This window comes from Oncorhynchus mykiss, chromosome Y (genome assembly GCF_013265735.2).
Source record: "Oncorhynchus mykiss isolate Arlee chromosome Y, USDA_OmykA_1.1, whole genome shotgun sequence".
NCBI classification, from domain to species: domain Eukaryota; kingdom Metazoa; phylum Chordata; class Actinopteri; order Salmoniformes; family Salmonidae; genus Oncorhynchus; species Oncorhynchus mykiss.
The window spans coordinates 13,408,069-13,423,912 of record NC_048593.1 but is presented as its reverse complement, the minus strand read 5'-3'; the positions used below and the strand labels follow the sequence as shown (position 1 = coordinate 13,423,912).

The 15,844-nt window shown below is 46.6% G+C and overlaps 1 protein-coding gene across 1 annotated transcript in view; it reads right to left on the bottom strand.

The window, feature by feature from the left end:
- The window catches only part of LOC110509669 (AP-3 complex subunit beta-1), a 65,466-nt gene that overhangs the window by 18,855 nt on the left and 30,767 nt on the right, over positions 1-15,844 (bottom strand). Inside the window, exons 20-23 of the mRNA XM_036967340.1 lie at positions 11,717-11,864; positions 9,995-10,061; positions 9,739-9,842; positions 2,696-2,924 (exon numbers count right to left, since the gene is read on the bottom strand). Coding sequence (XP_036823235.1) covers positions 2,696-2,924; positions 9,739-9,842; positions 9,995-10,061; positions 11,717-11,864 — 548 coding nt within the window. The remainder of the gene's footprint in view (positions 1-2,695; positions 2,925-9,738; positions 9,843-9,994; positions 10,062-11,716; positions 11,865-15,844) is intronic.

Genomic DNA, 15,844 nt, shown 5'->3' with positions numbered 1-15,844 from the left:
TGAAGACACACCATATAGACAAAACTGTATAGACACCCCTTCAAATTAGTGGATTTGTCTATTTCAGCCACACCCGTTGCTGCTGACAGGTGTATAAAATTAAAGGGCACAGACATGCAATCTCCATAGACAAACATTGGCAGTAGAATGACCTCACTGAAGAGCTCAGTGACTTTCAATGTTGCACCGTCATAATACGCAACTATTCCAACAAGTCAGTTTGTCAAATTTCTGCCCTGATAGAGCTGCCCCGGTCAACTGTAAGTGCTGTTATTGTGAAGTGGAAACGTCTACGAACAACAACGGCTCAGTGGTAGGCCACACAAGTTCACAGAACGGGACCGCTGAGTGCTGAAGCGCGTTAAAAATAGTCTGTCCTCGGATGCAACACTCACTACCGAGTTCCAAACTGCCCCCGGAAGCAACGTCAACACAAGAGAACTGTTCGTCGGGAGCTTCATGAAACGGGTTTCCATGGCCGAGCAGCCGCACACAAGCATAAGATCACCAGGCACAATGCCAAGCATCGGCTGGAGCGGTGTAAAGTAATTTCGCTACGGAGCAGTGGAAACGTGTTCTCTGTGATGAATCATGCTTCACCATCTGGCAATCTGACAAACAAATCTGGGTTTGGCGGATGCCAGGAGAACACCACCTTCAAGAATGCACGGTTCCAACTTCAGTTTGGTTGACGATGAAAAATGGTTTGAGGCTGTTTTTCATGGTTCGGGCTAAGCCCCTTAGTTCCATTGACGGGAAATCTTAACGCTACAGCATACAATGACATTCTAGACAATTCTGTGCTGCCAACCTTGTGGCAACTGTTTTGGGAAGGCCCTTTCCTGTTTCAGCATGACAATGTCCCTGTGCACAAAGAGGTCCATACACTGAGCGCTGTGTCCATACACAGAGACCTACACTGAGCGCTGACCTCAACCCCATCAAACACATTTGGGATGAATCGGTACTCCGACTGTGAGCCAGGCCTAATCGCCCAACATCAGTGCCCGACCTCACTAATGCTTGTGGCTGAATGGAAGCAAGTCCCCACAGCAATGTTCCAACATCTAGTGGAAAGTCTTCCCAGAAGAGTGGAGGCTGTTATAGCGGCAAAGGGGGGACCAACTCCATATTAGTCCAAAATCAATGGCATTATGTTCGACGAGCAGGTACCCACATACACTACATGACAAAAAGGATATAACTCACCTATAGTATTGAAGCAGTGAATTACCAAAACATTTATCCAACATTGAAGGTCCACAAGAACAGTGGCCTCTGTCATTCTTAAATGGAAGAAGTTTGGAACCACCAAGACTCTTCCTAGAGCTGGCCACCCAGCCAAACTGAGCAATCTGTGGAGAAGGGCCTTGGTCAGGGAGGTGACCAAGAACCCGATGGTCACTGACAGAGCTCTAGAGTTCTTCTGTGGAGATGGAGGTCCTTCTGGAAAGTTCTCCCATCTCTGCAGCACTCCACCAATCAGGCCTTTATCGTAGAGGGGCCAGACGGAAACCACTCCTCAGTAAAAGGCACATGACAGCCCACTTGGAGTTTGCCAAAAGGCACCACGAGAAACAAGATTCTCTGCTCTGATGAAACCAAGATTGAACTCTTTATCCTGAATGCCAAGCTTCACTTCTGGAAGAAACCTGGCACCATCCGTACGGTGAAGCATGGTGGCAGCAGCATCATGCTGTGGGGATGTTTTTCAGCAGCAGGGACTGGGAGACCAGTCACGATTGCGGGAAAGATGAACAGAGCAGAGTACAAGTACAGAGAGATCCTTGATGAAAACCTGCTCCAGAGCGTTCAGGACCTCAGACTTGGGCGAGGGTTCACCTTCTAACGGGACAACGAACCTAAGCACACAGCCAAGACAACGCAGGAGTGGCTTCGGGACAAGTCTCTGAATATCCTTGAGTGGCCCAGCCAGCCAAGTCAAGGGGTCTGAATACTTTCTGAATGCACTCTATTATGTTATCTAGCCCGACTACAGTATTGAAGCAGTGTATTATGTTATCTAGCCCGCCTACAGTATTGAAGCAGTGTATTGTGTTATCTAGCCCACCTACAGTATTGAAGCAGTGTATTATGTTATCTAACCCACCTACAGTATTGAAGCAGTGTATTGTGTTATCTAGCCCACCTACAGTATTGAAGCAGTGTATTATGTTATCTAACCCACCTACAGTATTGAAGCAGTGTATTATGTTATCTAACCCACCTACAGTATTGAAGCAGTGTATTATGTTATCTAGCCCACCTACAGTATTGAAGCAGTGTATTATGTTATCTAGCCCGACTACAGTATTGAAGCAGTGTATTATGTTATCTAGCCCGCCTACAGTATTGAAGCAGTGTATTGTGTTATCTAGCCCACCTACAGTATTGAAGCAGTGTATTATGTTATCTAGCCCACCTACAGTATTGAAGCAGTGTATTATGTTATCTAGCCCGCCTACAGTATTGAAGCAGTGTATTGTGTTATCTAGCCCACCTACAGTATTGAAGCAGTGTATTATGTTATCTAGCCCGACTACAGTATTGAAGCAGTGTATTATGTTATCTAGCCCGCCTACAGTATTGAAGCAGTGTATTATGTTATCTAGCCCACCTACAGTATTGAAGCAGTGTATTGTGTTATCTAACCCACCTACAGTATTGAAGCAGTGTATTATGTTATCTAACCCACCTATAGCATTGAAGCAGTGCATGTCGAGTCCTGTGGGGTCCCTGTCTCCGATGTGGATCTGTTCCAGAGGGTGGTCTGTGGTGTTGGTCAGGCTGATCTGGACTGAGACCATGGTGGGCTGGTAGAGACAGGGCTGTCTGGGGAACTGGTACTGGGCTGACAGACCTTTACCAGTCATACGGTGCAGCAGGTCATGGCTCTTCTCGGGGACAAACGCTGGGCCGCTCACCTGGAGGAGGAGGGCGGCACAGGAAAGAGGGCAGGGGGTGAGGATACAGAGAGAAAACAGAGAGAGCGAGACAGGCACTTGTTTTGAGACAAAACCGTGTAATCGCTCACCGGGACCACAGACAATAGGAAGAAGGTATGATCTTAAAAAAAGGTTGGTTGATAACTGACCGACATGGTCTTTGTAAAAGGTACACATACAAATACTTATTTACTCTTTTCATTTGCTGGTCGATAGCGTAGGCCCAGCACTCAATATGTATTCACCATCTACAATTCAGTGGTTATGCTCTTCGATTTTGTTTCGACCGCAAAAGAACTGAGGGTTTGTTGACAACTTAAGCCTAGCTCTGTTCATTAAAACAACCTTTCTCCCCTGAAAAGGGTCCATTCCACTGTTCTAGAAAAGCCCCATATAAACCCACTGTATTATTATTGGTATTATTCCCCAATCAGGCAGGCTAGTAGTGAGTGGGCCTGATGGCAGGCTGAAGGACTGCTCAGGCTTAATGAATGGGAACAGTAGAGGCCTGCCATTCAACTCTCCATTAAACAGAGCTTTTACCTTTTCACCGGCAGAAAATGGAATTACCATAGCACAGAAAGGCAGGACAAAACACCATGCCAGGAGGAGAAGACACTTTAGAGAGACATTCTTGGGTTTAAGAGGAGTGGTTTTCCTTGATCTTTGGAGTGTTTTGCTTGTTCTTTATTTTCCCGTTCCCTGCATTAGCATGGTCCCGCTCTTACTCTGTTCCTTTCATTCTTTTTCCCGGTGCATAAACCGGCTCGACTCGCCCATTTGACAGTGGCGACGGCCTCCTCTCGACTCAAGAGGACCAACCCTACATTAGCATTGTACATGGACGTGCACCTAGGCCGACGTGTTGCAGTACAGGTCATCTACGTCACAGACGAAGACGGGCGCAACAACAATTAAGCTCCATGCCAAAACAAATCAACCTAAGTCGGCTCGGTGGTTTCGTAACACTTTGCGTCGGCACAAAACGACCCTGCATTGCAATATCGCCATCAACAACGGTTACAAAAATCAAAACGCTACTTTCCAATGGAGGGTTGAAAAGTTGCATTTCGTAACATTGATGTGTAACCACTCATGTCGCATCTACGTGCGAATAGGGCAGTAAAACGCTGCTGCTTTGTGGCTCCATCCTCATGAGCAGTAAAAGGCTGCCGTGTTGACACTCAGCCCAGCCATGCAGTAGAAACACAACTGTCAAACTATCAGGACGCGAAACAAACGCACACCTGTTTCGGCGAGGTGTTGGCTAGCGGAGTAGAACACTTGAAAAACAAAAAGGAGAGAGTTGCACACTCAGATGCAATCATTTTACAACCAACGTTGCGACAGCCAAGCTGCCTTCAGAGTATAAAGATGGCGTGGCTGTCGAAACTAAATATTAGGACTATTGTGGCTATATATACACTTACTAGGCTATAGAACGAGGAATTAAGGGGGGGGGGTTGAGAAAGGGAGAGCGAGGAAGTGAGGGGGGGGAGAAAGGGAGAGCGAGGAAGTGAGGGGGGGGAGAAAGGGAGAGCGAGGGGGGGGAAAGGGAGAGCGAGGGAGTGAGGGGGGGGGAAAGGGAGAGCGAGGAAGTGAGGGGGGGAGAAAGGGAGAGCGAGGAAGTGAGGGGGGGAGAAAGGGAGAGCGAGGAAGTGAGGGGGGGAGAAAGGCAGAGCGAGGAAGTGAGGGGGGGGAAAGGCAGAGCGAGGAAGTGAGAGGGGGGAAAGGCAGAGCGAGGAAGTGAGGGGGGGAAAGGCAGAGCGAGGAAGTGAGGGGGGGAAAGGCAGAGCGAGGAAGTGAGGGGGGGAGAAAGGCAGAGCGAGGAAGTGAGGGGGGGAGAAAGGCAGAGCGAGGAAGTGGGGGGGGGGAAAGGCAGAGCGAGGAAGTGAGGGGGGGAAAGGCAGAGCGAGGAAGTGAGGGGGGGAAAGGCAGAGCGAGGAAGTGAGGTGGGGAAAGGCAGAGTGAGGAAGTGAGGGGGGGAAAGGCAGAGTGAGGAAGTGAGGGGGGGAAAGGCAGAGCGAGGAAGTGAGGGGGGGAAAGGCAGAGCGAGGAAGTGAGGGGGGGAAAGGTAGAGCGAGGAAGTGAGGGGGGGAAAGGCAGAGCGAGGAAGTGAGGGGGGGAAAGGCAGAGCGAGGAAGTGAGGGGGGGAAAGGCAGAGCGAGGAAGTGAGGGGGGGAAAGGCAGAGCGAGGAAGTGAGGGGGGGAAAGGCAGAGCGAGGAAGTGAGGGGGGGAGGCAGAGCGAGGAAGTGAGGGGGGGAAGGCAGAGCGAGGAAGTGAGGGGGGGAAGGCAGAGCGAGGAAGTGAGGGGGGGAAGGCAGAGCGAGGAAGTGAGGGGGGGAAGGCAGAGCGAGGAAGTGAGGGGGGGAAGGCAGAGCGAGGAAGTGAGGGGGGGAAGGCAGAGCGAGGAAGTGAGGGGGGGAAGGCAGAGCGAGGAAGTGAGGGGGGGAAGGCAGAGCGAGGAAGTGAGGGGGGGAAGGCAGAGCGAGGAAGTGAGGGGGGGAAGGCAGAGCGAGGAAGTGAGGGGGGGAAGGCAGAGCGAGGAAGTGAGGGGGGGAAGGCAGAGCGAGGAAGTGAGGGGGGGAAGGCAGAGCGAGGAAGTGAGGGGGGGAAGGCAGAGCGAGGAAGTGAGGGGGGGAAGGCAGAGCGAGGAAGTGAGGGGGGGAAGGCAGAGCGAGGAAGTGAGGGGGGGAAGGCAGAGCGAGGAAGTGAGGGGGGGAAGGCAGAGCGAGGAAGTGAGGGGGGAAGGCAGAGCGAGGAAGTGAGGGGGGGAAAGGCAGAGCGAGGAAGTGAGGAGGGGGGAATGGAAGTGAGGGGGGGAATGGAAGTGAGGGGGGGAAAGGCGGATAGAAAGGAAGTGAGGGGGGGAGGGAGAGCGAGGAAGTGAGGGGGGGGGGGGGAAGGGAGAGCGAGGAAGTGAGGGGGATAGAAAGGAAGTGAGGGGGATAGAAAGGAAGTGAAGGGGATAGAAAGGAAGTGAGGGGATAGAAAGGAAGTGAGGGGATAGAAAGGAAGTGAGGGGGATAGAAAGGAAGTGAGGGGAAGGGATGGAGAGCGCTCAAGAGAGGAGGGGGGAGAGCGCTTGAGAGGGGGGGGGGGGGACGACGACAATAGAAAGGTGTGAGAAATCTCACAACGCAACCATCAAAAGTGTCAACAAGCAAGATAAAACAGGCCCAAGAAAAACAAACGTGTGAAACGAGGGGGCGAATATAACTCAGTTCTGAAATGGGAATACACACACAAACCCGGTTTTGAGAGGTGTCAGAAACGCGTTGTTTGACAGGAGATAGGAGGTGGGCGTATCAGACGAAAGGAGAGAAGAGATGTGTGTGAAACATTCACAGGGCTGTCATGGCGTGTGAGTGTGGAGAATCAGGTTTGAAATGCAACCGGGTGCTGAAGAACTGGAAGTCAAAGTGTCGTCTCTGGGGCGTTACCGTCCCGGGTCCCTAACTGACTCTGCCTTCAATGACACTGCTTACTTTAGTAAACAGAAACAGGCTAATCACAGTCAAAGGGTCTTAATACAGGCTCTAGTGGTTAGAGCGTTGGGCCAGTAACTGAAAGGTTGCTAGATCGAATCCCAGAGCTGACAAGGTCAGAAATCTGTCGTTCTGCCCCTGAACAAGGCAGTTAACCCACTGTTCCCCGGGTAGGCCGTCACTGTAAATAAGAATTTGTTCTTAACCGACTTGCCTTGTTAAAAAAACAAAAACAACAAATAAATAACATTTTAAAAAACACAGTAGAAGAGGTGTTAATCTTCATACGACGACAGAAGAGGTTCTCAAACCTACGGTAACAGTCAGCCTTGACATGACGTTTCTGTGTTGCGTACCCTCAGACATCCCGGACACAGACAGGGAGGGGGGGGGGGGGTCAAACAAACATTTGCCGGCGTGGCGCCCTCCTCACACTCGCCCGTCACGCCAACGAGGGGAATTTATCGGGCCACTTTTGTCCGTGTCAGAGCAGTCGCTGTCGATAAAGCTGGCCGTAACGTCTGCCACCCCGTCACAAAGCAGATTTACCTTCCTGACAAGCACATCCTTGCCTCCAACCCGCGCTCAAGGTCCTGTCTGACACAACCCGAGAAGAGGGAGGGATGCAGGATAGGACAGGGCTTTAAAGCGCTTATCATCACCAATTTCACACAACGGACAGTGACGGCTTAACGCACACCCCCCCCCCCCCTTGTCTCCCGCCACCGGAGGCATCCCCCAGACCCAAAGTGTAAATAACAGCAGGCTAGGGATGTAACCTTGACTCCACACACACACAGTGTCGCTCTTTTTGGCTCTCCTGGACTTGAGGGAAGCTGACAATGGGGGGAGGAAGTTGATTGAGAGGCTTTATTAGGTCTCAACTTAAAGGATGCTACTGTGATGGATGATACACACACGCCAGTCACCTTCAGAGCCCGGATACACACGCACGCACACACAGGGACGACGCGCTCACTCCCTCCCAGCATCCTCTCTGGTAAATGACCTGAAAATCCCGCTGACAAATTCAAAAAGGGGCTAACCGTAACCGGGCGTCTGGCGAGCATGTGGACGCATAAGATGTCCAATTTAAAGAGAAAGAGTGCGTGTTAGGAGATGTATGAGGACGTATTGAAAATCCATTTCTGCTTTTGTGACACTGGCGGCTTGTTACTTGCGAAAGAGGATTTCATCACGTTGTGAGATTGTGTGACGGAGAGAGACAGAGAGAAAGAGAAAGGGGTGTAAGGGACGTGTGTCTGATTGTAATTGCCCCCCCCCCCCCCCAGTCAGGACAATTAATTGAGTCAGCCTATCAGAAGACCTTGACTAGAAGGAGTCAACTAGATGTCACTACAGTCACCTACAACCATATTAAACCAACAAGAGTTAGTTAGCCCAAAGCACATCGAGAGAGGTTAGCGCATCTGGGGTAAATCCTCACCGAATGGGATTTTGTTTTAAGTGACTCACCTGGTTACTTTCAAACCACCATGGATAGTTACGGCACAGTACACCAGTTCAATTGAAGCCTTTGCATCAGGGACTTGATTCAGAGACAGACAGACAACCGACACACTTACCCAGCCACATCCCATCAAAACCAACCGGTTGCATATTGCACTATTTCCTACAGGGCATTTAAACCTCTTTATACCCCGCCAGTGTGTGTGTGTGTGTGTGTGTGTGTGTGTGTGTGTATGTTAGAGAGAGAGAGTGGCAGGTAGGGGTGTGTGGAGGGCAGGGCTGCTATATTCCAGCCTTTCCCGGCCCACTGCTGATTCATAATTAGACCTTAACCCATCGCGCCCACACCGGAGGAGGTCAGAGAGGGGAGACGGGGGAGGAGAGGCCCGTCTGATGGGCACCAAATGAACAAATTATGATGGCCCCCTCCAGGTGTGATGGGGTCAAACGGCCCGCGCCCTGCTGCTGACAGTTCAATTTCCCCCCAACGCAGCCCCATTCGCCCAATGCTAATTATGAATGAAAAGTTATCAGCCTTAGTCAACCCCCCCTCACACACACACACACACGGACAGAGTGTGTGTGGCAGGGTGGGTTGGTTTAAAAGGCATTTGAGAGATCCTCTAATGTCAAAATGTTATTAGAGAGAGAGGGAGCATGACAGAGAGAAAAGAGAGAGACAAAGGGAAAAAGAGGGTGGAGAGGAGAGAGGACGATAGAAGGGGGGGGGGTCAGAGACAGTGACCAGGGTTAATGTAAATATCTTTGATAACCAGGCAGTAATTCTCTAAAAAAGGGCCGAAGCGCTCAGCTGAGACACACACCGCTTCTGCGGGCGGATTGGTGAGATAAGGAAAAAACACAGGGTAAGTGTGTGAGAAAGAGCGAGATAGTGAGTGAGTGGGTGACACTGCTCGTGTGTGTGTGTGTGTGTGTGTGTGTGTGTCTGTTCGTACGCTTTTGAAAGTAAGTAGCAATAGAGGGTTTTGAGGTTATTTACCCCCCAGTCTATGAATCCTGATGGCCATCATGTATGTATGCATAGGATTGACTCTCAAATCAGACGCTGATGTGAAAACAGCACCCTGTTTAATCTGCAATTCTATTCTCCATTACTGCCCGGGCTTTCACCTTTCAGTACACACACCACTCTGCATACAGACAGGCCTGGGAAGGGCTGTCAATCACACACACACACACACACACACACACGCCTTGGACGAGTGATGACAGAACAATTCAAAAAGACACAAAGACTGGCTACATGAGGGAACTTCTTTGTAGTTAAGATAAGGAAAGTAAACGGGAATTTTACGGGTCCGTACGGCGACGTTATGGGGACATATCGGCTCTCTAATGGATTAGCCGATTGGTTGGTCACGCACGGTCCTCAGCTAAACTAGCGCGAGGCCAACGCGCGCACATAAATCTCAAACCAAAAGACAGTTGTTACACTGGGGAGAAAGGTCAAGCGTCACGCACAGACACGCTGTGCAGGGACGACAGGGAAAGAGCGACAGAGAGAGGTGGAAAGAGAGACGGATGGACGGAGTTTGGCATCGGAGCAGTGCACAGGCACTGCACCTGGATGAGAGGGAGGGATAGGGAGGAGGAGAGGAGTACTAAATATGTTCAGGGAGGAGAAGAAAAAAAAGTCAGTAGCCAACCTCAGGAGGAGATATCTCAGCCGTCGGAGAGACCCGACTCATTCAGGAGACACACTACTGGATGCTGTCTCTCTCTCTAAGCTCTGTCAACCAGACACACACACAGGACCCAGTGGACTTACACACAGAGGGAGGGATAGACAAACCAACACAGACAGTACACACACCTGTATGGTGGAGGAGATGTTGGAGAGAGACAGGCCTTCCAGGTCTCCGAGCAGGCTGGGAGAGAGGACAGACATCTTGGGCCGGGTCACTGGTGTAGGAGTGACTACAGGACAAAGAGAAGGCCCGGGGACCAGCCTTAAGTCAAATGTATGCACATATATATATATATATACACACACACTGGAAATATTGTGATGACTACAGTTGGATGTATTTTTCACAGTTACGTTGCTGTAGCGCAGACAGAAAACGTACAGTCGTCCAAATCCAACAGGGACACCTCCTTCAACAAGGACACCTCCTTCGTTGACTTCACCTCCATCTAGGGGGGGTGGGGGGGGGGGGGGGGGGGAGAGAACCAGAAACCTATGTGAGAAACAAACTGTCTCTAGAGCATACAGATCTCCACGGGCTTGGAACAGGTGCTGGGTAACGAAAATAAATACTCATTCAAAATGTGCGACCCGTAGGTCTCTGTCGGATTGGGAAATACATTGATAGTCAAACACACTTGGCTGAGTACAGAACGGTATATCATAACATATACACAGTTTCCCCTTTTTAGATAAATCTTTCAACATGAACGGCACGACGAATGAAGGATATAGATGAAAGAGATAGAGGAACAAGTGGAGGAAAGAAAAGATGACAAGCAGAATATTGGAAGTCAACGCTGTATGTATTGTTTGGGGGGGGGGGGGGGGGGGGTGTAGTCTACACTACCTAAATTTGACTGACAGCGTCTATCCAATGTAACATGACATTTCTAAACATATCTGCTATGTACATAAAATTCAATTCGAGATCAATTCTATTTCTCAGGCTGCTGTGCACACACACACACACACACACACCACACATCTGAAGCGTGTTTCTGATCTGCATGGGCCAGCCATGAGGAGCGTCCCGTCACAACTTGATGCACTCTAGTGACTCTACCTCCAACCACTAGGCCAGGCTTGTCAAACGGCGACTCGGAATATTAGGATGTGCGTCGCCAGATCTACACTACAAAACGGGCAACATTTAAAACGCTATTAAACATAAGAGCGCTTTTACGGCTCTCTCTCGCTCTCCATGCCCTCCTAACCAACCACGGCCCTGTTCACATCTTATAAAAGAACAGTATAATTCCACTCTGCTTACTGCGGGATCCACTAACGGACAGAGAGCGAGAGACAGAAGGTGTAATAGTGAAAACAAACAATGAAGTTTGAGGGCGTATCTTATCAGATTGTCTCTGATTGATGCTTGGTGGCGGTATAATAGAGAAGGAACCCTTGTTTGCAGGCGGAGTGAGCGAGGTGAAAGAAAGTGGAAGAGCAAAAGAAAAGAAGGAGAGATGCATAGGTCACAGAAGCAAAGTATGCAAAATTAGAATTTCATAGCAGAGAACGAAAGAGGGAGGGACAGAGAGGGAAGGATGAGTGAAGGAAAAGACGGGGGGGGGGGGGGGGGGGGGGTAGATGGGGAAGACGACACTGCAAAGAAGCAGACCAAATCCTATTCCACTGTGTAGAATCTGATTTCTCGGCCTCCACTAGCTCGGAGAAAGACGTGGGAGAATCTCAATTGCATACTCCCTCGCGTCCTCTCTCCTCACCACCTTCTCAAAACCCATTGGATGAGAAAGCCAGAAGTCCCTCCCATCTGACCTTCTCCTCCAATGGGATGAGAGAAGGTGGTGAGGAGAGAGGATGCAATTGAGATTCTCCCACGGTTCACGCTAACACATTATATAGCGTTGTACTATGACAAACAGAAGGTTGGTTCAAACACTCTTATTTACAGTGTGGAGAAGAGCTCAGATTGGACACAAGTCAACAGAAGTTCATCTGTTCAGACTCAGACCATGGCCTCAATTCAAATCCGCTGCAGATAAAGGAAAACCCCCACCAGGGGTTACTTCTGGAGGTGTTCACCATGCTAAAACTGAAGCCCCCAGCAAGCGGTTGCCCTGACGGTTGGATGTCTCACCTTGGGTTTGGCTTTAGACTTGGTTTTCTTCTTGCGTTCGGTGCCTGAATGGGAGTCTGCGTCGGACCCAGATTCGGAACCAGACGAGGTCTCTTCTGCAGACGAACTGCTGGTTTCTTTAGCAACGTTCCCGTTCTCGTCCGAATCACTGACAGAGGAGAAATAACATGAAAGGGTGTCAGAGAGCTACCAACTGCCTAATCACAATACGACTGGGGGCTGGTACAATTACTGTATAACCGACGGTTATGGCTGAAGACAGTCATGGAAATAAAATAACCGTTGTGATTTCTTCTTTTTTTGTTGTTGTTGTGGGACGTCGGGACATTCTTGTGGTTGACTGTTGTAACAATTTGGTGCTGAAACCAGCGACGTGTTGTTTGCTCCAAGTCTTCGGTTGCCTAGGCAACACCCCCCTTTACCGCAGCAACAGCACACAGAAATAGAATGAGTAAAACTGGCTTGGTACCCCTTAACCCTGGCAAGTTGACTGGTAAACTCGCAATGGCTGCCTGGTAGTGTGAGGCAATCATTTCCAACTAACATTTTCATTCGAATTACAGTTAACGGATGTGGCTCGTGGATTGTCTCTGTTTCGTTTCGTCAGTGGAGTTGAATCAACAAATCTCAGCACAGATTGATGGGAATTTTTGGCTTATATCCAAAATGTATTGACAGGGAGTGTGTTACTACAAATATTTGTACTACTCCCCTCACAGACCAAAGGGCCATTTACATTGATATCAAAATATTTACCCCCGATACTAACCTTGGTAGAGCATCCTACTGGAAGCTAAATAGCTCATTATTAAATAATGATGAAGTTCAATTTGAGGTTAAAGATCTGCTCTCACACTTTAGGGAAAGGGCTTGTGAAGAAAAATCTTATTGCAAGAACTGGGAGCTCTTTAAATTTGAGGTGTCCAAATACCTTAGAAAATATGGTGGTAATCTTGCTAAGACCAGAAGAGATGAGGAGGAAAAGGTGATCATTAAGATAACTTCCCTTTCTCAGAGGTCCCCAGCCGACCTCTCGGGGGAGGAGAAGATGGAACTAATTGAGTTACAAAATAAACTGGATAATGTATATAAATTAAAAGCAGAAGGAGCCTTTATTAGATCTAGGAATAAATGGATTGAGGAGGGAGAACAGAATTCATCCTATTTCTTTAGACTTGAGAAATTTCACTGTAAAAATAACACTATCCATAAGTTAAACATTGATGGTGTTATTACAGATGACCAACAATTAAATCGCTAAAATACTGTAGCAATTTTTACAGAAAATTGTATAGCTCTACGTACTGTCAGGAATCCACAGATGTGTTTTTTAACTCACTGAATAATGTTCACTCTATCAGTGATATAGAATCTAAACAGTGTGATGAACCCATCAAAGTTGAAGAGATTATAGAGAGTCTATCAAACATCTAAAGAACAATAAATCACCAGGTGTTGATGGAATTACATCAGAATTTGACTAATTATTTCCTGAACAAGTAGCTCCCTTCCTATTTGAAGTCTTTTTAGAGAGTATTACAAACAATGTTCTCCCTCCTACCTATAACACTGATGCCTAAAAAATAAGTGCTGCTCATCTAAAAACAAAAAAGTATTTTTATACAATATAACTGGCGTCCAATTTGTCTTCTTAATAATGACTAAGATATTACTTACTTACTACTTGCAAAAATAATTAAAGAAGTCCTGGATGCAATCATTGATGAAACAGTCTGGCTTTATGAAGAACAGACATATTTCTAACAATGTCAGACTAGTATTAGACGTACTTGACTACTCAGACCTAATAACTGAGGATAGCTTCATATTATTTTTAGATTTTTATAAAGCATTTGACACAGTAGAGCATCAGTTTCTCTTCCACTCCCTTGAGAGACATGGCTTTGGGGATTTTTTCTGCAAGGCTATTAAGACTCTATGCAAATGGTAACACCTCTATCAAATTGAAATATGGCACTTCACCTAGATTTGAGTTAAAGAGATGAATTAGGCAAGGTTGTCCTATCTCTCCGTACCTGTTTTTATGAAATCACCCAACTTCTTGCAAATTCTTTAAATAATAGCCCTGTACAAGTTATTTCCATACTTGGTAAAGAAATGATTATAAGCCAGCTGGCTGACGATACTAGACTTTTTCTGAAAGACGCTAACCAAATTCCCATATGGATCCATGTGATACAATCCTTTTCCAAAGTGTCTGGTCTATATCTTAACATTAAGAAATGTGAACTCATAGCTGTCAAAGATTGTGTGACACCTTCATATTATGGTATTCCAGTACAGGAAGAACTTACATATTTAGGCATAACCATTAAAGGATCAAAAGTCTAGAGGCTTACTAAATTTGAACCCTCTTATTAAAAAATCCCAGAAGAATCTAAATCAATGGCTACAGAGGGACTTATCTTTAAAAGGTAGAGTCCTAATAACCAAGGCCGAAGGCATCTCTAGACTAACATATGGTGCTCTATCTTGACAGTAAAATAAGCAAGGAGATAGAAAGTTGAAAAGCATCTGGTCTTTGGAGAAAACATACCCATTACATTAGGAAAACTGTTGTAATGAATTTTCGGGACTTTACTACTTTAAATAATAATTTTAAGATCAATTGGATAAAACAATTCCTAAGAAGACCCACTTCTATCTGGAATTTTATTCCTCGTCATGTCTTCTCTACTTTTGGTGGCCTTCACTTCATGTTGGTTTGCAATTATAATATTGACAAAATTCCCATGAAACTTTCTGCTTTTCATCGGCAGGTTTTCTTGTCATGGTCCTTAATTTATAAACACAATTTTTCTCCACACAGATATTATATATGGAATAATCGGGATATATTGTAGAAACATACTTCTGTTTTTAGAATATTGGTTCTGAAATAATATCCTATTGGTGAGCCAACTGGTAAATGCAGAGGGTCGTTTACTCAGTTATAAGGAATTCTTATCACTTCGCAAGGTCCCTGTAACACCTAAAGATTTTTCAATTGTTTTAGACTCCATTCCCTCAGGTGATGCTCTGTAATTCAGGAACGTGTGAAGACCTGACCCTCAGAGCCTACCTTCTATTGACCCTGTTGACTCAGTAGGAAATATGTTTGTTTCTCTTTTGGTCCATTCAACAACAGAGCGATACAAACCTTGTTTCAACAGGATGTTGAATACCTATACCTTATGTCATGCCTTATTGGAAAGGATTTATTGATACTTTCTGTTGGAAAAAAGTTTGGCTGTTGCCACACACATACCTACTTGTTAACAAAATTAAGGAAGTTTCATTTAAAATTATTAATAAATATGATCCTGCCAACCACTATATGAAGAAGTTTAAGGAAAACATCAACTCAAATTGCTCCTTTTGTAATGACCACCCAGAAACGGTGTTGCATCTTTTTTGGCATTGTATTCATGTAAGAAAACTGTGGCAAGACATCAGTAGATTTATAATTGAACACATTTATGAAGATTTTACACTATTGTGGAGATGTACTGCTTGGATTCTTTACATACGATAGAAATAAGCTGAACATTTTTATGTGATTAATTTCATTATTCTTTTGGCCAAATTTCATAACCACAAACGTAAATCATTTTTTTTTATTTTTCTTACCCTTCAAAAATAGTTAGAATTGTATTTAACAGCTTTTTTGTTCGAGTAAGTGTATGTATGTACGCCCCTTACGGTCCTTATAATGTGATATTGTACCCCCTAGCTCGATTGTCCATTGTTTATAATCTATATGTACACTTATGTTCCCTCAATGTACTTTCTGTATTGATTTGTTATATATATATATATATATATTTTTTAAAAGCACAGATTGATGGTTGCACTTCGTGCTTTGACTTCCTGCTGTGCTCCTATGGGCTAGGTGGAAAACATATATCATTTGTCATCTTCAACCTAGCCTATGGGTACACTCGCAACGGAGTACACTGAAGTAAACTTTATGCAACATCTTTCTTGCTGCAGACCCATCACACCATCTGTCTGGGTTCACAGGTTTTTGTGCAGCGCCCAAGCTTCTGGGACAACTCGATGGTCCCCTTTTTACTACACTGGCAATGGCCGCCAGTCCACCCGTTATGCCATTAAACCATTATTAAA